The following is a 27,410-nucleotide window of genomic DNA, read 5'->3' on the forward strand; positions in this document are numbered from 1 at the left end:
TACGAGTGAGTGAGCAGTGGGCGTGTAGCTTGGGAGGGCTGAGTGGCCCAGCAGTGAGCTGGTGGGAGCTGGAGAGACTGTGATACCTGCACAAACCTCTCAGCCATTAGAGGAATCCGTCAAGCATGGCAGAAAAGACTGGGCGAGAAAGAGTCCTGCCTCAGCCAGAAAAAGGGAGAGAGATGAGGTCTGCCTCTGCCATGAGTCTCCAAGGTGCCATCATTATGGGCTTTAATCTCTGGTGTCTGCCATGTTTGCAGCCTAATGTTTGTGAATAAATGACCTGGCAAGGTCCCCACTGTGAACTATTGAACTGCTCAGGGTTTGGATGCCTTGTATTTATTAATGCATGAAATGACATTTCGCATTATTGTGCTTTCCGCACAATGCACGACCCAACATACAATAAATAATCAGTCCATACTCAATTCTATGCTAGGTGATTTGCATATCTGGCTAGTGCTGATACAAAATAGGATTAAATATGAAACAGCTTCGGACAATTAACAGCTACAGACTTTTAATCCTAGGTAAAGGTTTTATGATACCATAAGTGAGCTATAATTTTATGGAGGGTTATTAATCAGTCCCAGCTCTACAGATATTAGAAAGCTTTCCTTTGCGCTCTGTGGAGTGAGCTACTCTTTTTATGTGGAGAACAGATTTCATTAATCCAGTCACTTGGTGGCATGAAAGGCCGATCTGATAAGAATTGGTCCGGCCAAGGACAAACAGCTTTACTTTTCTTCGCTCTAGAACGTCATTTGTTGGGAACAAAGAACGCGTCCCATATGCTGACTGAAGCGATTTTCCCCGTCTCCTCATCAATGCCTCAGCATGCTCCTCAATTGGCAAAGGATTTTTTTTTGGAAGCAAAGTCAGAAAAAAACATCTGCTGCTATCAGACAGTGCTATAGGTGAACGCACATTGTCTGTCTGTATTGTGGTGTCTGGTTCTGGCAGATGTGTTCAGTCTGTCTGAAAGCTGCAGTGAGATGTAGCATTGCTCTAATGGTGGCTTTTCTCACTCTCTCTCTCCTTTTTTTTAACATACACTGTGGATGAATGTGTAAACAAAGTAAACAACAGTCGACGGTGAGGGAAAAATGAAACATGATGTTAACAATATTAAATATGGTTATTTCTGATTTTCCATTTTCTTGGCCCTGAAGGCAGTACTGTAATCTGTAGTCTGTTATTGCTATCATTTCACTGTGTTTCACTGTGTTGCGGCTTGAATAAAACAAATGGCTCCGCCGGCCTTTAAGAAATGCAATCAAATTGGGTTAATGAAATGACAGACGAGGGTTTTGTCTGACTATTCTGATTTACATTCTGAACTGATGGTTCTGGACTGATGTTCTCTCTTTAGTATTGGTTTTAGTTCTGTGAAGTGTTAAAAAAAAAAATAATAAAAATGCCACTTGCACTCATTTAATATAATTTACTGCATACATGCAGCAGAATCATACTTTATACACTGACGTTGAAGCACCTGACTACACTGCACACTACCACGCATTTATTTACAAGCAAACTGCCTCTGGAATACCAGAAGAGTGAAGACATTCCAATATCAGCTTCATCACTTACTGTAAGCATGGTTTACTCAATTCATCATCATGTCACTATCATAAAAGATGCAAGACCTTAATTTAATTTTTCAAAATGTTCTATATACTTCTTCTTCCGCCATTGGTTTGGATGCCAACTCTGAGCCAAAGGGAGGCACTAGTCACTCTAGCTAGTTCACTTAGGAGCAGCACGCATATGTGGAGATGGATGGGGCTGTCACTAATGGAAGTAAAAGTGGATTTCAGTCCTAAAATGTAATGCTACAGTGAATTATGAAAACTATAGTTTAATTATTTAATTGTTTATTAAAGTGGCTTAATAGTTTGTGAATGGCACTAACTCATCACTTATAAGTACTTATATAACAATGTACTGGATCACAAGTACAGGTTCTTTATTTCAGAAAAAAAAACCAGCCTAGCCATTTCAAGCGGGTTAAACCTGGTGACCTGTTTAGCTATTGAGCAGAATGACTAAGCTTGTACAACGGCATAGCATAACCATCATGACCAAGGTAGTCAGCTCCTTTTAGGTGAAAAGCCAAGGAATAAAATTGAGTTTTTAGACTAGTTTTAAACACAGACAGTGAAGAGGCCTAGCAGTGCTTTATGCTAAATGTGGCTCTTCCGACTGAGCCAAATATCATTTTATTTAATCTGGGACTGGCTACCAGAAAAGGCTGGTCTTAAGCTGGATTTTTCAAGAAAGTAGTAACTCAAAAAGCTATTTACACTTTTTAATTTTGAACGTGACCTATATATACATTGGTCTGAATAGTTCATACGACTGAAGTAATATGTATAGGCTAAAGAGCATAAAAGTTAAAAAATAAAAGTTGCTCTTTTGAACGGAGCCATATTGCTGTTGGACCCCAGATATAGAACTGACACTAATCAGAACTGATAATTACATTTTAGCACATCTGTGTCATATATGATAGATTGGCGCAAGTCTTACTGACTCCATTTTTATGTTAACCGCGTTCTCCTGTATTAGTTTAGCTTCTAAACTACTTTGCTGATGTTCAGACATCCAACTTTAAACCCTTTAGATTTTAGAAACAGCACAAGAGGATCTGTTTGAGGTAATCAAGACACTTAGTACTAATACATATAGTACTTGTAAAAGGGATAACAGTATTAACATGGGTAGTGTGTGCATGTAATATGTTTAACATCCACATAAATTTACTGCAGTCCTCAGTCAAACAGTTATTTCAGGCAGGGCAGGATGTTAAAGCTGGGCTGAAGATAAATAAAGATTACCGAACTCACATTTCCTCTTGTTTTTTTGGCAAAATAGCCTTTGTGCCAGGACTGCTCTTCACTAAACTAGCATAATGCCTCAAGCCATTGCTAAAATCGGATGGAAAGGCTCTTTGTGACCGGCCATTTCAACAAGAGAATACTGAATTTACTAGGGCTCTTGTAAACATGTGAAACAAGCCCATTTGAAACGGAGTGTTTGGGGGAAAAACAAATCAATTTGGAATGCAACAGTAACACAGGCGAAGCGTTGAAGAAATTGCTTTATGATGGAATATGACCTTCTGATCTACCAGAAACCAAAGTGAAGGGGAACAACATCTGATGAATCTGCAATGCAGTTCTTTTGGGTCAAAAGTTAAAATTACCCAGACAGATAATCAGGGTAGCTGAATTCTACAGCATGATTTAAATTCCAAACACATCACGCCTGTTCTCACAGCACCACGGAAAAAGATGTGTTTGTGTGTTTGCCTGTGTGTGAGTGATTACGTGCATCCATGTGTTGGGGAGCAGGTGCAAAGAGGGACTTGGTAATCACACACACACACACACACATACACACACATTCATACTTGCCTACCCAAATACACACACACACACAGACCTATTTCATATCTTTCTAGCAGTATCAATATTAATGTCTAATTAAATATTCTTACACCAAGTCTTTTAGGTCATCTAGCCTTTTGGTACATGTAAGAGTGTTATAAATCATCTCTCTAGAAGTGTTATAATATATGTGTAAGACTCATTACTACATACAATGAAAAAATTAAGCAACAGATAAATGAATAAATTTAGTTTGTAATTAACATATCTAATAATTTGGCTATTAGCATATGTTTCTTAAATATATGTAGTATTAATAACAGAGAATAGTGAGGATCCATTTTATTCCTAATACTCAAAAAAGGAACAGCAACTACAGACACTGTATGTGACTCGGGACAGCTTTCAATCATTTATTTTCCAAGAAGAACCCCGTTTACTTACATTGAAACTCTAGTTGAAACACAGACACTGAAAAGCTATTATGTGTTTCTACATCCACTGTACATCAGATCAACACTGCAGACATTTAGGATTTATTTTGGATACATTTTCAACCCCTCCTCATTGCTGGAGGTTGTGTAAAAGGTCCAATTACAAAGCATCTAGAATGTCTCACTGCAGAAAAGGAGAAGGGTGTTGGTAGTGGATCAGGCTTAATATAGGCCAGCCCACAGCAGTTTTCTCTAATAATTATGTAAAGTAAATTGAATGAACTGCAAAATGAAAACAATAACTCTGGCTTTGCATTGCTATGCGTAGCTCTGGTGTAATGCATGGTCTGATACCTAGGCAAGGCCTCAGATTTGTACATATTCAGAATAAGCTGGTAAGGAATCACAGCATGATGTAGGATAGGCTGCCTTGTCGGACAGACGTTCAGCCCTGATCCCCATTGTGAGAGACCTTTTCTTTTCCTGTTCACGCGCTGTACCATTACACCAGCTCTAACAAGGCATTTTACCCCTCACTCCTTCTCTGCCTCTCTGTTTCTTTTTGACAGATGGTAGATAGGACCTACTCAGGATATATGTAAGCAACATGTATGGCAAGCCTGATTTGACAGCTTCGCTGAACCCTCACCTCCTTGTCATCCGTGACTGTTTGATTCTCTTCTCTAGCCTGTCGTGTTGATCTTCACTGAGCATTAAAGCAGGATTAAGCTTGTGCAGACATTTTTGCCCGATGTTAATCAATGGAAATCCTTTTGCCATCCCTTTACCCTGAAATTAAAAGCAAACTGCTTAATGCCAGTGCGAGTCAGGCCTCTGCCACTCTAACCCCTCTGGGGAGTCTGATACCACACTAAAGTCATCGCTTCAAAAACCTGCTGTCAGCTGATGGAATATTAAATGCAGCAATATTGACATATTTTATAATCGTGATAGGCCCAAAGTTCATCCTTACTGCAGTGGAACCCAATTACACTGATTAGACCAGTGCTGGCTTTATCTTGCTGGAGTAAGGGGCAAGGCGGGGTGTTGCATGAAAGAAAGCATCGCATGATGTTGTGTGGCTTATAGAAGCATGAAAAAGTTAAGACATTTACTGTGTATAACTATCACATGAGCAGACGATGAAAATAGACAATCTCCAAAAAGCTAAACAGTTTTAAAAACATTTCCAAAATATTAGTGTTTTATATTTTATTTCAGCTCTAAGATAATTTTAACTAGGTCTCTTTATTAGCTTGTAATTGATGGACTCCTCAAACCCTAACTGTCAAATATCTGTTTTTCATTTGTCTTTTTTTTCTTTTAAACACTAGGGCCCAAGAGATCCAAATGTCCTTGTACATAAATGCTATCATTCCCATCAAGCACAAATCAACAGCAAGAATAGAAGTACTTTAGAGTTTTAGAGAGAAATGAGGACAAAAATGAGAAAGAAATGATAAGTTTTGTTATGTAAACACACAGGCGTATAATCTAAAGATGGGTATTATGTCTGACAGATTTTGATCTAGTGTCACTGGGAGACATTATTACAGGAGTTAAAGGAACAGATGAATAGAAGACGGATTAAGATTGGTAAAAATTAGCCCTTTAGAGAACCTGGAATTTTCACAATGTACTAATAAAAAGTGGTCTATAGACAAACATTAACTTAAACTGTCCATGTCTTTAATGGTGGCACTGACATCTTTTGGAGCTAATTAAGCTATTCAATTAAAAAATATTAATTTTGCAATTCTATTTAAGTGTAATTATGTATATACATATTGTTATATAGTGAGTTATGTAATGAAATGTGCTTACATTCATTTATACTTCATATTGACCTAATTCCATTTTTCATGTCAAGAAATGCAAATGTATGTTCTTCCCATAACAAAAACTGCATGCACAGCAATGATTTATTCATGAAATTCATGAATCATGAAAAAAAAAACATCTACTTTTCCACTCAAAAACAGTTTGCAATTTGTACAACCTTTTATACTTCTACGTTTGTATGCTCAAGCTTCTATGCTTGATTAAGGAGCTGCGAAGGAGACATAAATTGGATTTAAATATGCTCTCGGTGTAACTAATCACAACAACTAACTTTAAAGTGTTCAAAAGCATGCACATAAGATAGGATAAAAAAAGCTCTGTCTCAAAGCTCAGGCTTTCTCGAAGACTGTTCCAAAGTGGAGAACTCTTTGTATATAGTCCAAAAATGCATCCTATGTTCAGAGCAATTTTGAGGATGCAACCAATGTATCCTTTCCTGCCGACAGTTCTCATACTACAAAATCACTACAACAGACAACCACAGAAAATACTTCTGGGCAGAGTTAGCTTTAAAATGTCTGTGAAAATGGAAAGGAATGCACATGTTCTGCAACACAATTGCAAGAGTTGGGCTGTTTCTGGTGACATCACCATGTAGCCCTATTAGAGTTTTCCATAGCCATCCATATGTGTGACTACTGATAAGCCAGCTGGAGCCTATGTGTTAGAAGTGTGGGGGAAAAAAAATGCTGACGTATTCAGTTACCTATGCAGTTAGGTCTGTCTATGTGGCGCTTTATATTAATACTTCTGAATAGGTAGGTAGGTAGATCTTGTTTTGTTGGATAACTGGTTAATATATTGTATTTTATATTTCTGAAAACTGCATTCATCTGTTGCACCACCACCCATTAATTTGTCACAATTTATTTAGTAGACATTTACACACACAGATTCTGCAGTACGTTTCTTATTGTTGTGTTTCTTTAACTAGTCTATGGCCTGTAGAATTTACTGTGGCTGCAGAAAATATATCATTTCATCATTACTACTTCCTTTACGCTCCTCATTTGACTCTGTTGGTCCTGTAAGCAATTGTATTCATCATTGTAGCTTTATGTTCATTATTATTTCCTTTATAGAAGCACACACTCCCGCCCACCGATAATAATAATAACAGTAATAAAGAAACTGGTGGCGTCTGAAATCTTAAACAGCGAGTGGAAGCAGATTTATTGTGTGAGTCATCTTGTGCAGTTTAGCTGGATCCCCCACTGCAGCCACACGTCTCCAGTATAATCACTGTTTATGGATTAACGCTGTATATTTTCCAATAAATAAAGTCTAGATAGGATGAGAAATGGGCAATATAGTGAAAACAACACTATTACTGTTTGTCTGTGGGTGAAAGTTGTGACAACAAACAGTGTCAGTGTTCGCTGCATCAGTAAAGCATGTGACAAATTAAAAGGACGTCAGGTATGGAGAGCCCAACCACGCTGTTACATCTGCTCTAAGTAGAATCAAGGTGATTTTTCCTCTTTTAAAGTGCTTTCACTGAACAGCCATTTGTCAACATTTTACAGCTGTCTTACCATCAGCAGCCCAGTCACCTCATCATTTACATTCTGTCCAAGCAGGAGAGAGCTTTACTTCTTCTGCCTTTTCTTTTCTTTAGCTTCTGAAAGTTTTACCTGCTGTTCTGCAGTCAAATCACTTGAAACTTCTCAATACTTTTAAATCTCTCTTATATTTCATTCTTCTGCCTACTTTGCTTGTTCAACATTATCTTTCATCTCCTGTTCCAGCTATCAGTTCAAATTTCATTAACTACATTTGTAGCACAAGAAAATACAAGTTATTTGCAAAGTTTGGTATATGTGAATAAAAGGCAAAAGGACACATTACAAAGTTATGAGTAGAAAACTCACACCGCACATTTTGCAGCTATGAAGCATTTGCCCAGTTCATCATCTGCATCTACTAAATCATTGTCGGTAGCATTTGCAGCAATGACACTCTACTAGTCATCATTAAAAAAAAAAAAATGTGCAAAAATGTCCCAAATTCTATAACTTACAGTCCATACTGGCCTCCGACTACAGATTTAATATCTATGCTAATGATCTTTTTTAATGTAGTGAATAAGAATGGAATATATGGTGAAAAATGGGACTGCGACAAAACTTGCAAGCTTGAAATACGGTCAGCAATATTTTCCAATGTTTTTACATCAGCAATTAAGCGTTCTGACTATTATGCAGTGCAAAGAACCCAACTGATGGTTTCACATTAATAATTGATAACACTATTTCAGAATCATATGGCAGTGTCATTGCATAGTATGAAACACTGTGGGCTGTGTTACAAATCCTATCTGGGCACAATTTGCCAAGCTATGTCTATAAATTTGATGAATATGTAAAAATCTGTTGCAATTTGACATGCTTTACATTTTATACACTAAGAAGCAGATTCATGGTAAATGACTCCTAAACAAAATGCTGAGTTGCTAAAAGAAAAAAGCTAAGAGAATAAGAAATCACATACATACACTACATGCCCAAATGCTTGCGGACAACACATTCTAATGAATGCATGTATTTACTTTAGGTTACCTTAGGCTTACAAAGATGTGCAAATGCACACACACAGCTTCTGTTGTCCCTAAAGAGTAGAAATACTGTCAATAGATTAGGACTAAAAGATAAAACAAACATACAGAACTGTGTTCTCTGGAATGATAGTTCTCCATAATCACTTTTGGGATAAGTTAGGGAGTTAGGGAGGGGAGTAAGGTATCATCCAACATCGTCAAGAACCTCATTAATTTTTCCCCTTTTGCAGAATGCAATCAAATTCTAACAACAATGCTGTAAAATTCACAAGAAAGCCTTTTTCTGAAAGAAGAGATTACCCAAACAAAAGGTATTAAACTCTTGTTAACACTTTAAAGTAATATTTTAAAAGAAATGCAAAATGAGCAGTTAGTAGGTGTACATATGGTTTTGATATCTAATTAAAAGAATATGCTTGCTTTCATAGCAAATCAGTATCAGCTGTCCTGCTCCAGCCCTCAATCTCAACATTAGAACCTGATTTGGATTGGACATAAAACCTGCAGGAGGGGACCTGACCAGGTAAAGGGTTGGAGAACACTGTGGTGGAGGTTGACTGATGTCTAATACTGGACAGTTTTAATTTTTCATGGTCTACATACAGCTGTGACTGACTGTCTAAAAGCTCTAGCATATGTGGCGACTACAAGAATGCAATTAGTGGGCTGTTTACACAACTGGTTCCTTTGAAAGAATATATATATATATATATATATATATATATATATATATATATATATATATATATATATATTAATCTGTTTATATCTTTTATATCTGCTAATTATGAAGTGATTGTTAGAATTTTATTTTGGCAGTTATTTTATATTATAAAAAAATGTTGCCCCATTCCAGATTTTTTACTCTAATAACACATTTATTTCTTACAGCCAATGCTTTTTAGGTCTAAACTTATCAAACATGCAACACCTGTGTAAAAACTATCCCAGTGAAATGAAAAACCTTTTGCATAACAGCATCCATCATATCCTATGATTTCAGCTTTTCATATTGTTCCCAATGTGTTAATGGAAGACTCTGACAAGACTTTTCTTGGCAGAGATGCTTTAATTCAGATATACTGGTAGGTTCCGAAGCTTTTTTGCCAGAACAACTCTATTAAAAAGATGAAGTGACCAACCACAGCATCTCTGTTGAGGTAAGGCATTGACTGGGTCATTCTAAAATATTTATTGTAGCCATTTAGATGTGGCCTCTCTTTTCCCTTTTTAATCACTTACTTGCACTATAAACCAGTTTAGATTTAGCTCATGAAACTATAAGAAATACATGGTTCCTTCTGTAATAAGTTATGATTCTATGGCAAAAGAATCATGTCCACATCATCCCACCAACACCACCATATATGAATGTCAGTATGGTGTTTCTACTGTGAAATTTCCTATTAGACTTATAGGTTATATTTTGAACTGTCTGTAGAACATTATCGGAAAAGGGCTAAATGACCTAGGCACTTCAATTATCTGGAGACCTTAGACTTCCAAAAAACCCTTTGATTATTTCCTAGATCAGGGGTGTCCAATCTTATCAACTGCAGATTTCTCAACCAGCAGCACACCTGATTCCACTGTTTAATCAGTTGGTCAGTCTTCAAACAACTGATGTGCTTCTGCTTGGCTGGAGTGAAGACCTGCAGCCACACTGACCCTTTTTGGATAAGAATAGACACCCCTGTTCTTGATGAATTCCACTACTCTACTGGAGACATGGAGCAATCCTAGAACTGTATATATACTATCCCATATGTTTAGAATGTATATATATATATATATATATATATATATATATATATATATGTCATGGCTTACTGTGTTAATAATTGTAATTAACTAAGTAACTAATTGTAATTAACAGTTCTACAATTACCTGGACTGGCTTCATTCGAGCCTGGCTGTGTTCAATCAGCTGAAACATATTATTGAATGAATATGGCTAACTGGTTGCCTGACTAAGGGTACCTAATGATCAAATTACTTTGTTTGCTTTTTGAGTAACTTTGCAACTTAAGTAACAAACATGCCATGTGTTGCCCTGATAATATAAGTTAACATAACGACTGTTTAAGGATACCGCCCTTCAACAAGAAGAGCCTGAGAGAGGAAGAGGGTCGATGGTAACCCCTGCTTGATGTGAAGATCTGTGCAAGAGCAATAGCAAGACCAAGCTGAAAAATTATGAATTTCTGTGCATTATTGAGCCACATGCTATAAAATATTCAAAATGTTTTTTTTTTTTTTTTATCAGATTTTAATAGTGATTTAAAATATGTTTTGGTGATCTGACCTTCAGTTTTGAATATTTTGGTCTCTCACTATTTATACCTATAGGAGTCTAAACTTGCATCACTGGAAATAAGTATAAGGACTAATGGTTAGGCCAACACAGCATTAGATTTTGCACCTATGAACAGGAGCAACTTTAATTCTATATATATGTTTCTATGGTACACTGCAACACTGACTAAATAGTGAGCACAGTAATGGTTTTGCTTGCTGGCCCCAGCTCTATTTCACTGACTTCTGCCTGGGGCGCCATCAGATGAGCAAGGTGATGCATCATGCTACACAAAAGACACACTTAGATGAGGACCTACTAAACACGATGTCATTACTTACAGCACAGCGGCCACTGTAAAATGGCACCCTTAATCTAATCCATGTTGCTCTAGTAAACAAACCATCTATCTAGAAGCTTCTATTTAAGTGCGTTTTCAATTAGTGTCAAAATTCATACCTGCCAATACGCAGTATTGAGTGGCATTGTATATGGCTCTGATGGCGCTCTATCACATGATTAAGGAACAGTGCAGTTAATAATTACTGTAAAACACAATAAAAAAAAGAAACACAATAACCTGATTAATTTATTTCCAGACTTGTAATCAGTAAGTGTAGTAGAAATCGCTTCAGGTCGTCCCTTAAAAGGTGTAAAACACAGAATGGCATCAGTAATGTGGCTCTTACTGCAGCCTACCAAATGGGCTTGGCTGTCCTCATAAACGCCACCTGCTTTTGATTAATGGCACTATAAGAGATAGATTGGGGGCTGCAACACACTTTACTGTCTCAGAGATTAATCTTGAGGAATAGATTAAAGTTAGCAAGGAGGAAAAGTATTGGTTCTTTCTTCCAGGATTCACCATCAGCTTTGGATGTATATCCCCTAAAGCTGACCTGTGTGATTATTTTTATTAAAACACTCATCCTGGAGGAACTTTCAAAGTCTTATGACTTAACTTCGGGTGCAATTGGACACACAATAACACTCTGAATTTGTTTTGTGAGTGCTGAGGCCAGAAGGAGTTAGGAAATTGGGATTGAGGGTTGAATCTGTTTCTTATATGTTGGCCAGCACTCACTCCTGGCCTCCTGTCTGAGCCACAAAGCCTATTTGTCCTCATTTAAAAAGAAAAGGGTGGTGATAGGGGAGAGGAGGGGGTGCACAACATTTATTTTTTTGTTTGGAATGTGGAAATCGATTGTTAGTGATCGATGTGAGGGAAAGTTGAAGCCTCTGTTACTGTCATGTCACTGTGATTTATACACTCTATTTGTCTGTCTCTCAAGACTCCCTTTGTTGGCTTTCTCGAGTGGCAACTGTGGGGTCTAATGTGCTTTACACACTGACTAATATGACATCTTTATTAAAGTGAAGTCTGTGTAAATATTCTGATATATCTGATATTGTTAATTATGTGGTTGTTATACAAATATTTTATGTTGGCACCATTTCAATTTCAATTTTGAGCTAATTAAATGTTATCCAAGCTTTATTTTCCTTGCTATATTGAAGATACTAGGATTTTGAAAAACAGCAATGCCATACAAATATAAAGGCATGCATCTACTCTTAAGTTGCACCCATTGCTGACACAGAATTGCAAAAAAAACAGCTTGACTAATCTTGAAAATTATAAAAACAGAAAAGGTAGCAGATAAACATAAACCTAAACATAAACCTACTGCTAGATTTGGGCTAGAGGGGAATAAACCGCTCAAAATTGAGCTGCAGAACAGGGGAGTTGTGTTTTCTGAAATGATGGTGTTGTGCAGTTGGGAAGTTTAGTTTACCAAGCACACACTGTATTGTATATTGTTTTTATTCTTTATTTATTCACAGTTGGTTGTTCATCTTTTATAAATTGTCTACATATACTGTATTTATCATCTGTTTTTCCTTTGTTGAGTAACACAATTAATACTTAACTTCATCTACCAATAGAATGATATATTTTAATAAATTATTTTATTTAAATAAACTAATTAATTAAAATGCATGGAAACTGATCTACTAACCTTATAAACCTGAAACGGTATGTCTCTATTTAATCCAAATCTGGCTCAGATGCCTCATACAATTTTTTTTTCAAAACCGCACACCAACTCTCTGTTAGTTCTAAACTCTTAAAGAGACTAAAGGTCTAGCAGTGCTGTAGTACTGCATGAGTATGCAAGGGCAAAGATACTTAAAACCAGAAGGACAAAACAAACAAACAACAAAAACACAAGAATAATAACCGTGATGATGAATGTTCGTAATCTATTTTTTTTTCAATTAATGTGAAAAATGACTGTTGAATGCTCTTCCTATGAAAAAAAAAAAAAACTGGGAAACCTAGGAAACCTGGGAAAGTTCTCCATTATTGTAATTGCCACTTTGTTTATGCCACTGTCTCCAGGTATGCATGGATAAGTTCCAGGAGATGCGGTTTCAGGCGATGCTGTCTGGGTTTGATGGATGCTTCATAATTGCACTCTCCTTCACTTGATGCTGGCTTGCGAGCCACACTGAAACACTGCATCTGGACACTGCCAGTTGGAAATCATTGCATTAGTCCTCAGCAGGTGTCAAGTAAGTGCAAAATCTGAAGGTGACCATGAAGATATTGGAATTAGCCTGGAGGCTAGATTACAGCCATGCCTCTGCAATATGGTCTATAGGAGAATGTAACTGCTTCATATGTCCACACGGAGTGCATCCAGGGAGACAGCAGGACTCAACCATCCACCAGTAATAGGATTCCGTCATTCCCCTGTAACCAGCCTCCCAGCACACCAGCAGGGAGGCAGCCACAGTCAGATTGGATTAACCCACACATTGCCATGGGGCCAATGAAGATCCTTGATAAACTCTGCACAACATGACCATGAGGAAACCAAATAACTCCTACCTGCTGTAATAACTGTTGCTAATCAGCATCCACTTATAACAGATGGATGTGATCTTACAGTCATACCTACACTTAAAAGACCAATGTTAAAATTAATGTTCAAAGGATTAAGAGTTCAGGTACGCTCGCATATCAGCTACAGACACTACAGTTTCTTCTGTATGTATTGCCATGGAAGAACCATTTTTTATGTTTGTAAAACCTGTACATTTATATAGAACCAAACATGATAGAAAGCTGTAGTATGTAGACAATTCTTGGGTGCTGCAGCAAATAATGTTTAAAAGTAATTTTGTTTTCTCAGAAGAATTCAAAATAATACGACAAACACAGATATTATCAACACAAAAATCTCTATCAGTGTGTTAAAACACTGATTAGGAAACAGACCTTTTAACTTGAATACAAGACATTGTTCTTTGGTTATTAATGTTTTTTTTATATTACATTTTTTCAATTCATTGTTTACAGTCAAAATGTTTGTGTGTTTATTGCAGTGACACTGTTAACTTGCTCTTTACTTGAAGCGTGAATCTTGTGGGATAAATGATTCTATTAATTTAAAGCATTTAGGCTTTAGACCTCATATATTGATTGGTGTAGAAAAAAATGTGTATCAGGCACAAAATGCATCCTTGTAGCCGATAGCAAAATATGCTAAATAGATTCTAATACATTTTTTGGAATATGACAACCTTAATTCTTTGTTGCTAAAGGTTGTCAGGCTGTGTGTTTTTCAATTGAGTTTTGCATGTGCACAGTTCATGCTGCTGTTTATATACTGCACTGTGTCTGCTTGCTTTTGTGGTTTTCTGTTTTGTTTTATAGAGATTTTTTTTACATTTACATCCAGCTTTCTCATGTTAATTGCATAGTTAATTAACAGTGTTTTATTAGCTAAAGTAGAAAATGACATCACAATTAATGCAAGATGCAAAATGGTTACGAACTATGACAGAAGATTGCTAAGTGCATGTTAGGAGATAATATAGAGCTCAGATCATGGTTGATTACAATCACATGTGTATCTGATAAAATGGTCTTTTGACTTTAGGTACTGAAGGTAGGTTAAATAAACTGGGACATACTGAATAATTGATGTATGTTACGTCCATGTGGAGTACAGCAGAGCGGTAAATAGAAATTACTAAAAAGAGAAAGTTGAAATGAATGAAAGCAGCTGACAACGTACCCACACACCTTGGCAGAGGTGCGCTCCACATGCGCCGGCCCCCTCCCAGGCAAATGATCTCCGGTGCCCCCTCCAGACGGTACCCCATGTTGCAGGAGAATGTGAGTTTATCCCCAATGCCAAAACTGTAGCCATTGCGACGCCCAAACTGTGGCACTCCAGGTTCATCACATGGTTCCAGGTTGTACTCTGCACAACATTGACATCAAGATAATAAAGAATAATAAAGCTTTTGGGTGCCACTAAATGCAAAATTTCATATTATAAAGAGAGTTTGTACTCCACTGGTAATATGCTTTGTCATAAATCTAGATGGTTTCACCCTAATACCAAAATGAAAATGTTTCTTGTGACCTGCAGGGAGAGTTAAAAGTATATATGCATAAATTGTCGTTCATGAATAAACGCAGCAGACCTGCAGGCCACCTTGAACATGCCCTACTAGCTCACATTGCTCTGCAGTTAAACTTTAAAAAATGACCTTTGACTGCTAATGGAAGGATCACTTCATTAATTAGAATGATAAACCCCAGTGAAGCGACCTGCGCCTAAGGGCATATTAAGAGTAACAAACCAATAATAACATCGTAAAGCTTTTACAAGTCCACAAGGACAGAGTAATGTTGTGTAAAAAGTGCTAAATAGTCAACCTAGCCACATTCACACTGTCTATAGGACATATCTGCACAAGGCTGACCTGAAAATGTAATGTTGAAGCCCTCGTAAGAGATGGAGAAATCGGAGATGAAGCGCAATTGGGCCTTGAAGTTTCCAAACAGGCCGGCGTTGATGGGTGATGGAAGTTCAGCACCTGTGAGGCGGGCAAGAGGCTGGACAAAGCTTCCGTTCTCTGTGATGAGCAGGTAATCATGGTGATCCTCAAGGTGGAAAGTGTTAAAGGTAAACTGGACACCTATTGAGCAAAATCAAAACAACAATCTAATTAAAGTTCCTTATAATAATGATTCAGTCCAATACAGACATTTGAAACCACTCAAAAACCCTATAAAGAAAACAAATACCAGCAGTGATAACAAAAGTATGCAGTTATTTGTAGAGATGTTAAGACATGGATTGTGTAAGGGCTATTTTAAACCTGGTCCAGTTTCAAACCTTCTTTTAACCACTGTGTTCTAGAAGCAGTCACTGTTATCCTCAAAACCAGTGTTTCTCAACCAGGGACACAATTTCTCGTCGAGAAATTCTGCTTTAGACATTATTTACAGTCTGCAGGAGTGAGGATTCTGCTTTATTATCTGCACTGAAGAGCATGGTCAAAAACGAGAGTAGGCTAATATACACATGCTGTAGAGACAGCACATTCTCCACACTATAAAACAGTTATGTTAGTCAGTAGTCAATGAAAAACATACACTCATGTCACATGGAATTATCATACTGCAGTCAAATAGCTAGATAGGTCAGTCAGATGGAATTATAAAATAGTAATCACACTAGAACATGTTCATTCTGAAGAATCCAGCTCAAGACCAGCTTTTGCTGGTAGCTGGATTTAGAGGGTCTAAACTAGCCTTTGATGGGCAAGGTGGTTGAAAACCTGGTCATTCTAAAGAATACATAACATATATTGGTAAGCCAGTGGGTTAACCAGCTTTTGTCAGCATAATGCACTACAGTTGATTTTGATCTTGGTAAATCAGCTTGGTTTTGCTATTTTGACCAGAATTGTCAAGCTTGGTTAAATAGCTTGATCAAGTAGCTCATGCATGTAGACCAGCTAAATCATCAAACACAAACATAAATACACTATATGCTGGCCAAAAGCCAAGCTGATTAACCTGTTTAACCATCTTGAGCTGGCTATGTAATTTTACTCAGCAGCGATTGGCTACCAAAACACTACCATCAGTCCATAACAGCACATGATACCAATTACTTACTAAAACGAAATTATTTCAATATTAATTAGCAGCATAGCTATTACACAACTATTTATACGAACACAACAATTGACTCATCAAGTTTCTTAGTTTCTCAGATAAGATCAAGTGCCACAAAAAACTAGATCAGAATATCCTTAGAAAACATATATGACATATGACTGGTAGACCATGAAAATTAATACACATTTAATCAAAACGACAAAATTTTGAATTAGTGTCACATTTGCATTTAAGTTCTTTTATTTATTTTATTTATTTATTTAACTTTTATTCAATACAATTTTGCTTTTAACATTTTTGTCATAATCTGGATGTTTGTTACATTATAAATAAACAATTAAAACGTTTAGATTCTTAGTTTGTTAAAACTGAATGTAACTGCAAAAAAAGCAATTTTATTGCATTAAACAGCACAGAAAATGACTAACGCCGATAAGGGCTAAAAAGAAAAAACTAAACATCAATACGTTTCAGGGTGAAGCTCTTACAAAGAGACCCATGGATTCCCTACAATTCCCCCCTTCTTTGATAACAGTCTGAGACAGATGGAGCAGCATTTCAATTCTGCACGATTCCTCCACGAAACATAATGATCTCCCGTATTGAATGCTTTATCAGCCCAGGGAAATTAAAATTCAGAGAAACTTTCATTATTCTGAACTCAAAGCGTCTGCAATGATATTTCATACAGCAGGGCATGGACCACAGCCTAAATCTGCATTCACCGCACTTTATCCTCAGGAAGTCTTTAGCAGGGGCACTTGATAGACTCCAGCAGCTCGTACTCTGTTTATTTGCCAGTTCAGCCACGTAGTAGTCCCCACTATTAGATTAATCAAAACAGAATGTTTACGCTCCTGTTCCAATAAGTTAATCTCAGCTACCTGGAGGGCAAACACTCCTTCCAATACGTTAAAGGTAATCTGGGATGGCAAAGGTATTATAAGGGCCTTATATGTTTTTTCCCCCCTACACTGCATTTGTACGGGGTCCGTGGGTGCATTAGCAGCTTTGTGATTGTAGGGATTAATGTAGGAGTAAAAAGGTTTAGTGCTATGCAAATTACTGGATTTTAAGTTCACTCTGAAGTCAAAAGTGCTTGCAGTGATGTGTGTTTATGGGAAAACCGAAGATAATGGAGTTAAAGAAATGGAGACATTTCTCCTCCAGCAAGGAATGAATGCTCTGAAGGACAAGCTGCACTCTTCTGGGTGAGGTTTACACATTGGTGATTTTTTATTCATGCAAGCTTCATTTTACTTAAGGTTAAAAAGTGGATAGTTTTGCAGCAAAAATGTTTGACACATATCTGTTCTTAACTCACATACAGGAGATTTAAATGGTTATTTGGAATTATTTGGGTTCGTTTGCTAGTAATACTACAGACCTCAATGGCTGAGTGTCCAAAGGAACACAACTGACGCAGCCCTCTCAAGCTGTGTGTACTGTTTTTTGTCAGTTAAAGGGAGTTAAACACTTCTACAACTGTTCAGCTACGAAATGAATATAAATACATAAACAAATTAACCTCTACTTTCCTCAGAACCAACAGTAGATTCTGGCCTTTTTTCTCCCCACTAGTATAACTTGTGAACTGCAGTGTGTGTATTTATTGATTATTATACCACAGTTAGTTCCGACGCTGCAATGTGATTGGCTGAGAGGCGTTCTATGAGTGCCATTATCAACCGGTAATGCACTGTAACTGAAGATCTCCATGTATTACTCTGCCACATACAGGTAACCTAGCATTGATGCAGCTCTTATAAACCAAACAGCGCAGCTACAAACAGAGCAGCAATGTAACTATTTTAACTCGCAGAGTTTTTATAATCAAACAGATCAAATTTTTCTTGTCCTCTGTAATCTTTTAAATCTTTTAATAAACAGAGGTAATGAAACTGTGGTATAATTACAATAATACACTCAAGGTTTGTGCTTTAATGTGTAATATTGGCACTGCTGTGCTGCGGTTGTAGGCATGAGGCACTCCCTCTCATGTATTATTGCTTAAGTAATATTTGGGGTGTAATTAAAGTCAGCCTACACACAGAACAAGCAAAACATTATGACTACACAATTGTTTATCCATTTTTAAGCTCCAATGAGTATGTAGGATTCTACATACTGTAGTGCTTCTATTTCTCTGCACACTTTATTATCCTCCTTTTCCCCTGTTCTTAAATGGTCTGGGCCCCACAGGACCACCACAGAGCTGGTATTATTTGGGTTGCAGGTCATTCTCAGCACAGCAGAGACACTGACAGGGTATTGGTGTGTTATTAGTGTATGTTGTGCTGGTATGAGTGAATCAGATACAGTAGTGCTGCTGGAGTTTTTTAACACTGTGTTCATTCACTTTCCACTCTATTTGATACTCCTGCCTAGCTGCTCCACCTTATAGATGTAATCTGTAGAGCTCATCTGTTGCTGCACAGTTCGTGTTGGTCATCATCTTGTCCCTCATCTGCAGTCACAGGACTTAAAGAACATTTGGAATACTTAATTCAGAACTGATTTGTGTTTGTTTTAATCTGTGGTCAGTCACCATGTGTTGCTCTTATTAAACACTTTCCTGCTCTATTTCTTTGGTCAGCAGAGTGTCAAATTGCTGTGTGACTATGGTGACTAGAAGGCATGGCTTAAAGAGACAAGTTTAAAGCTGTATAAAATTTGAAGACATAATATGTGGTGACTATAAAACTGATGAGCTAATGAGAAATCAGTTTAAAGGTCATAACATTACACACAATTTCTAAATATTTACCGGATGCATTTTTTTTAGATCCCGACATTAGGACATTCCTGGAAAATGAGGATGCAAGATCAGCCTAATCAACTGTTATGATAGAGGTATGTGCAATCTTACCTTTGCCATGGCTGACCTCCACCGTCCAGGTGCAGTTAAGTGAACTGGGGTAAACTTCAGGGTAACCTGGGGACAGAATAGTGCCTCCGGGCCCTCGCACATCACCGCCACACAGAGCTGCAGGTCAGATAAAACACAGAATCAAACATCAACTCTCATTCTCATGAACACAGTGCTGCACAACAATGTGTATTACAGAGGAAAACTTAAGGACTAATGGCCCTGTCGTACAAATGATCCTCTTTGGATAATGGAATTACATGCAAGGAAAATAAATGATGAACTGAGTTTCGCAAAGACTCTGTTACATCATAATTCTCTTAACTCCACTGGAGGGAGTTAAATGTCTCCTAAACACTTCTACTCAACTGCCCTAGACACTACTTCAGTGTATCAATTATTAATGACACAATACTTGCTGTAAGTACAGAGTTTTATAAAGCATTTTTTGAGCATTGTCCCTTAGCTTTCAGCAACTTCTCTAAACTGACTTCTAAAATCTGCCTCTTCCTTCTCTTTACTCCTTTTAACCTGCTACATGTGTCCTTCAACAGGACTTTCACAGCCTTTCATTAGATACATTTTGTATTACTGTGTGCCCTCAATTCCATTTATCTGTTCACTTTACTTTTATACCATTTTGCATATTGCTTCTGCACTCAAGGTAAAGATGTTTATCAGAAAAAATACACATACTGTTCTCCCAAAATGGTACAACTATTTTAAAGGATTTCATAACATTTTATTAAAAATTATTATTCAGGTAGGGGAAAATTTAATAGTGAAACCTTATGCAACAATTAATAGTTCAAACCAGTGCTTAAAAGAATCATTGCTTTGGACTTCAGTTAGGAAAAAGGACTTAAGACTTAAGTCTTATTGGACCATTTTGACAATGACAAAAGGGTGCTATTTAATCATGTATTCATTCAAACTGCTTTGGTTTTAAACATGTGTTCTGCTAACTTTTTGAGGTGCACTACATAGGGGCAAGAGTCTTAACGCTACATTCTTTATGGTACAGTTTACTATAAAAAAGTTGTTCATAATTAGTAATTGTGTGTTGCTGTCAGTTTTACAAGCCTATTTACAATACAGTTATTTTTGCCTCCGACTAAAACATACCTTTTATGGTGGACTGTAGCCTGATTAGCTTTTAGCCTAGCACCCACTAACTTTGAGTTTTGCTTTTAGCATTAAAATGCAAGATGACACTTTGCCCTCAGATATGTGTAATGCTCAAGTTTGGCAGTCAGCTGAAGGAGTCAACCTCGTTTAACAGATGATGAAAAGGAAATTGAAAAAATCTGATATATTAGTAAAAAAAAAACATGATTAACATTCTGGAAACAAATCTGTAAACAAAATTATGAATCACAGATTTTTTTTTTTTTTTTTTTGCTTACAAATCTGTCAAGTTGGATCTTACTGACTGCTGTTTACACTATAAGCTTTTCTTTTATTGGTTCCCCATACAAATTCTCAGTGAGAGTTTCTCAATAGAGGACGTGCAGGTAAAGAATGCTCCTGAATGACTAATCTGGCGAGCAGATCAGCTCCTATCAGCTGCAGCAGCCATCAAGGTAAATAGCCTTTCAGAATCGTCTTCAGTGATGGCCTAATGGCCTCCCATTGTCTTAGCTTCGTCTCCTCCAAAAAGGGAACGTGTCAACGTAATCAGAAAGGAAAAGGACAGGCGACCTAAGAAGCTTTGACACCAGTAACCTATTTCATCAGGCCACAATTTAGCGGAGGTGTCAATATGTGCAAGACCGCTGCAGCCTCGCTGCAGCCCACCTCTTTTCCCAGAATTGCTCTGCCACTGACCTCAATTGATCAGACACGAAATGTCTTCTTTTTGTCATATTCTCTTAGAAATTAAGGTGTCAGAAAGGGTTTTCTGTGTGATTGCACAAAAGAACCGTTTTTGATAATAAAGGTTTGAGGCACCCCTAAAATAGTTTTAAACTTAGATCCACAGAAGAACCATGTGTGGTTCTCTATAGAACAGTTTGTTTGTATCGGTTTGTAACAGAGATCTGTGGGTGTGAATACATTTTTAATTAATGTACAGGTTCTTTATCAAGTCCCACTCATACATTTCTGTTACCAACATGGTTCTTTAAGCGACCAAATATGGCTTTTGTATAGCATCCTTTACATTTTATGGAAGGTCATGTCTTTCAAAAAGAACTTCAGACTCTTTTTCAAACATGTTTTTATGGCATCAATCAAAGTACCCTTTGTAGGACCTCCTTTTTTAAGACTAGATCTCAAAATTTAAATTGATGTCTCCTCGATTCCTCTCTCCTCTAGTTTTTTAGCTCATGACCCAGAAATAGGCTGAAATCTACCATCTTCAAAGACATATCACTTCTTTAAATATGCTTAGAAGAATAAATTACAGATGAGCAGGGAAGCTTCCAGGGTGAGGATACCCTGGTTTATGCTACACAGAATACATTTTTTTTTGTAGTACCTAAAGTAGGCCCAGAATGTATATGAAGTATGGTGATTTGAAACATTGACATCATTATATAAGAGCTTATTATCAAAAGCATATTATCACTGGCCAAGGTGACATTACATAAGAAGAACTCTGAATGGAAGTTGGAATTTATTATTTGTAATATTCATTGTCTACTCATTCAAAGTTAAAGTGGCAGTCCGTATAATTTCGTTTTTAAACTGAAAGCAGAAGCATTTCTGAGTGGAGAAGGGATACAATATTATATTTAATTGTACCAGTGTGCTGGAACGACCAGCCCTGCTAAGTCTCATATACTCATTCTAAAAATTGTGGTGTCGGGTTGCTTTTCGTGGGAGTTCTTCTGGCCACGTCACATACTTACGTCACACGTACAGTCTCTAAAAGAGGATCTAGCTCAAATTTACTGAACGTGAGCGGCTGGTGGAGCAATGGAGACTCACACCAGTGTGTGGTTGAAGTGAAATTTCTGACTGGACAAAACCTGGAATCGGATTCATCCGTTCTGAAAGGAGACCACATCACACCCAGTTTAAAATGATTCTTCTGCATGTTGGTGAAATTACCCATTCTCAACAGAGAGGGCCCTAAATCTCATTACAATCCGATATACAAAGTGTATAGCACAGCTACAGGATTCAAATGGTGGATTAATCTAAAAATTGGCAAAAAAATAAGGTTTTCCATGTCTTATAACAGGCAGAGAAAATGACCACTGAGCGAAGAACATTTCATCTAGTAAACAGATCTGGTGTCAGTTCCATCTTATCCACGTCTTTCTTAGATGCTGAGAACCATTCATTTAATTACCAATAACGATACCAATAATTATTATTATTATTATTAAGTTTTTTTTTACAGTATATGCTCCAAGTACACATTACATACATATAATACATTATTGTAAGTATTGCCAAATAAGTGTTTTAATTTTTTCCTTTGTGAATAGCTACTTCAAACACATGTTCACTGGAGGTTCTTAAATAGAACTGAACTGATTGACTTTGCTGTACTACACGGGGAAATTTAAATGTACTGGCAGGGGCTTTGTTTGTTGAATGTGTCTTGGAGAGATACGTACATGCTCAAATGTAGCTCAGACCACATCCTGAAATATTTTGGCTGATCAGATTTGTATTAAGTCCTAAATAACATGAATAAAATTAAATTCTTATGAGGTTTGCCTACCATCGCATGTGGGAAGAGGATGGCTCCACCAGTGATTCTTCTCACAGACCAGGGGCTCCTCATGACTGAGCCGGTAGCCTGAATCACAGCCAAAAGAAACAGTGGAGCCGATGGAGAAGTCCTGGCCATAGCGGAGTCCATTGACGGGAATTCCTGGATCCAGGCAGGAGTAAGCATCCACCGTCACACCTAAAACAGGACAACATCACAAGATTAGTTTTCTTTATTCATGAAGAATTGAGATTTGAGACCTATTTCAATGATTTCAACCAGCAAAAATGCCATGTTTCCTTTAGCAACCTCAGCACTCCTCACCCAATCCAAGATTCAATGCCAATCCAAGACACATCTCACGCAATCCTTTCTTCATATAATATTCATAGAACTGTCAGTTGTCAGACTGCATGATGCCAAAACATACCCATGAACGCATGGATGTCTGAGGCTGATAGCTGAAATCACACATAGCTATACTCACATTATTTATAAAGAGAAGATTTTTATAAATATGAGTTTAGGGCCAGTATTTTTTTTGGGTGTTGACTGAGGGGGAAAACTAGTCTTTTTCTTATGGATCTTCCTCTGACAGAGTGTTGGAGACTTTTTAAACACATTGTGGTCTGCTCTTTAACTGCAGCTAGAGCTGGTCATGTTGGCAGTGGTTTCACTTGTAAATTATTTACCAGGCAATGAAATGTCTAATTGTTCAAAATAATGTTTTTTTTTTTTTTTGTTTTCAATTGCTTCCCAGGCTCATCTGCATCTATTACCCTCTTTCTAAAGGTATCTTATGTAATCATTTCAGATCTTTGGATCTCACTGTGGTGAGACTACTAACTTCAACAATAATTTACAGTTGCATTTGGTACTAATTTTAATATGTACGCTAAATATAATGTATATGAAGAAATACATTATTTTTTTATTATTTTTGGACTGTTAAACATTGTAATACATATATTTTTTAAATGACTATCCAATTAATATGAACACAAAAAGAAAGTAATAATGTCATTTTTATAAATTTAACATACATAAAAAAACCTAAACCACATGTTTTTGATTAAAAATAAAAGATCAGAAATACTAATAATAAAAAAAACACAAATAAAACAAAACAAACAAACAAATAAACAAAAGAAAGCAAATAAGGATAGCATCCTGGAATCTGTGGGATGTGGTTGCCATGGTGCAGTAAACTGAGTCACATCGATAACCACATGTTTACCTTGGAGGTTTGAAAGCCCTGCAGGGTGATTTGTGCCCTTCCACTGCACTCTCAAATATAGAACTAATCTGCTTTCCTGATTTGACATACGTTTCCACATTTGGATTAGGATTTAGAGATCATTTTCATGCCAAGAGGAGCTGCATGAAAGACAGAAACCAACACCCAAAGTGGTTCTTCTACAGAGACGAGATAAAAAAAACGTTACACCCCAAAAAAACACCCCAATATTAGGGTACACACTTAGCAGTAAGCTTGTAATTCCTGTATCTTCTAAAAAAACAATATTGCAAACAAGTGTACATTTTATGATTTTATATACACTAAAAATATGGTTTAATGCATTTTTTGGGTTATTCATGTCTACAGCACTGTCTCCTAAGTAAGTCATAAGCTACAAGCAAGTCGTGAATGTACCTGAACATAGTACCCTTCTGAACTGTAAACAGTTGATTTTGCTTAGTTCAGTCTGCTGTTAAATCAGTAAACTAACTTGCACATCAAATATGGAAACTGAAAAATGCAAAAAAAAAAAAAATGTGCAAAAAAAAAAAAAAAAATTCTGCACGTGCAAAAAAAAATAAATAATAATAATATTTTTCAGATAAACAAATGTCTTTTTAGGACTTTTAAAGATCTGCAGATAATCTGTAAAAATATATTTTTCTCTCAACAAAATAGACCAAAGAGGCATCCTTCCAGGAACATTTGCATTTCAAGACTACGACAAAATGACACTCTTACTCTCATACACGATCTTGAAGCCGCTGTTGGAGCGGCTGTTGTCGGTGGTGAAGAGCATGTAGAGGTGATTACTGCTGCTGAACAGGAACTGAGGCACTTGTGTTCCGTTAAATGATCCAATCAGTGGAGACAGAAGGTTTGGTCCATCGTGGATTTCCAGGAAATCACAGTTCAACTCCGTCTGAAACCTGAGCAACAAATATGCACAACAAGAATCAAGGGTTGCACAATGTATAGTTCAGTATTCACTACTGCAATATTGGTCTTAAAACAGGGATATTGCTAAATGTTTTATAACTTCACCAGGTCTTACATGTCCAAGAGGTATTTCCGTAAAAAGCAAATATGTGTGGTTAAAATAGTGCAGGCTTGTCTTTAAAACTTTAAAGCTGACAGTTCTGCCAGAAATATAAACAGTGTGGACGTTTAAATTCCACAAACTTTCCCTGTTGAAAACTCACCTTATTTGTGAACTGTGTACCGAATATAATTGTAAAAGTGCAGTTCTGATATACTGTATATTACACATATTATTTGTTTGCTTTTCAGTGCTTATATAATTTAATATGCCATCCAATAGATATAATCAAATCTTGGGCTGTCAGTACTAGTCAAAATAATCGATTATGTATGTAAATTCTCCATTATGACATGTGGAAAAGAAATTTTCAGAATTTGTTCCTAAGGACTGAGGTGCTCAAGAAGTCACTGATACCTCAGGTTGATTAAATCTGTGGAAAACCTCAGATGTACAATGTGAAACATTCAAATGCAGAAGAAGAGCCAAAGAACTCTTCAGAGACTCATAGCTTCTGGCAGCTTTAGGCATATCATTGTGTAGCATAGCCTATAGCTTACATACGTGTGTTGAATATGTAGCTGCTAAAATTTTACTATTACTATAAGTGGTTATGGTTTAGGAGTTGACAGCAGTGCATAAATCAAGTAGCCACTCCCATCTCAGTCATTTATGCCAAGATTTCTTATCCTGTGCAAATTGGTCATAAATTGTACAGACGCCCTGTAATAAAATTACATTGCTCCACCTCCCCATGTAAAATTTATTCCATCTGAATGTGGCTTAGAGGAACTGTTTATGCTAGAATACGGGATTTTACATAGATTCGTTGTGCCACTGTGTATGTTTTCATTTTTGAGCTTAATGAGAATTAAACTGTATACCATTTATTTTATTTCTGTCATCATTTTAAGCACATTTCTTTGTGCAGAGAAAGAGAGAAATGAGAGAAACACCCTACTACACTGCTCACTATCACTCTAGAGTTCTAAAGTAATGTAAACCTACAGTTTTGCAAGTTTATATGTAAACATTTTATTTCATGCTACTTTATGTAATATTTTGTCAATAGATTAATTAAGATGAAAATAGTGGCAAACCAAATCAAATTATTTATTTTTAGAGACTCTTCCCACACCACACACCTTTAGATTCCAGTGCTTGAAAACCTCCCATACATCTGTTACTGGATAAACAATATTTTCTTCTTTGTAGTGGTTGAGAAACTACTAATTATTTTAAGAAAGCCTGGAACAAATGAGAAACGTCACTAGTGGGATTCATTGCTAGCACCAGTGTAACCAGTATAAACTAATAATTATCAGAATATACCTAAAGAGCCAAATTCTCAGACGGGCATTATACATAGTAATGGCCAATATTGGAAACTCTCCATTCAAAATGCTTTATAATCCAGGATTTAATTCTTGCCTAGCATATCGGCCCAAAATATCTATAGCAGCTGTTGGCAGATGTAGGTATTGAGCTGCAGGTAATATGTGGTCGCTAAAGTAAAGCTAGATTGTGAAGCAATTTTCCAGACAGGGAATAAGCCTAGTCTTTGACTAAACAGCATTGCAAATGGAGATTTCCCAATAAAACACACATTTAGTCCAGAACTAGGCTTAATCTCTGTAGAGAAATCCAACCTATAGTGTTATACTTGGAGAGTAAACAAAAAGTATATTTTATAGAGCCAGCTGATGTGGATGCATCAGATCTGGTGATCTGGTGGCTGATGTGAGAGGGTGTGGGTGTCAGGCCTATTTTAGACCAGTAGGAATAGGTGCTAGGGATTTGTAATGAAGCCTGTCACTTCTTCACTGCTTGAATTTGGATTCAGAGGCTGTGTGCTGAGGGCAGCCAGGAAGGAACTGTCAGAAGTGGCTTAAAGATTTAGTCAGTGTTTGGGGATATAAGGGCTGAGGTTGGGTGGGCAAAGTTAGTATTGATTGAATGTGCAGGTGTAGTGCGGTGGCAGATGAAGGCTGTGTTTACATATGGTGATAATGCATTGTTGAAGCTGTGTGTAAAATGTATATGGAATTACGTGGCACTGTGCATGAATCATGTATGCCTGTG

General features: G+C 36.9%; 1 protein-coding gene across 5 annotated transcripts in view; it reads right to left on the minus strand.

Annotated features, from left to right (window-relative positions):
- Nucleotides 1–27,410, minus strand: part of csmd3b (CUB and Sushi multiple domains 3b) — a 524,461-nt gene that overhangs the window by 165,042 nt on the left and 332,009 nt on the right. For all 5 annotated transcript variants that reach the window (XM_022683312.2, XM_049475470.1, XM_022683311.2 and 2 more), the window contains 5 exons: nt 25,031–25,218; nt 23,059–23,247; nt 19,383–19,499; nt 15,307–15,522; nt 14,610–14,798 (listed from right to left, as the gene is read on the minus strand). In XM_022683312.2, coding sequence (XP_022539033.2) covers nt 14,610–14,798; nt 15,307–15,522; nt 19,383–19,499; nt 23,059–23,247; nt 25,031–25,218 — 899 coding nt within the window. The remainder of the gene's footprint in view (nt 1–14,609; nt 14,799–15,306; nt 15,523–19,382; nt 19,500–23,058; nt 23,248–25,030; nt 25,219–27,410) is intronic.

Source organism: Astyanax mexicanus, chromosome 3 (genome assembly GCF_023375975.1).
Source record: "Astyanax mexicanus isolate ESR-SI-001 chromosome 3, AstMex3_surface, whole genome shotgun sequence".
In the NCBI taxonomy this organism is placed as follows: domain Eukaryota; kingdom Metazoa; phylum Chordata; class Actinopteri; order Characiformes; family Acestrorhamphidae; genus Astyanax; species Astyanax mexicanus.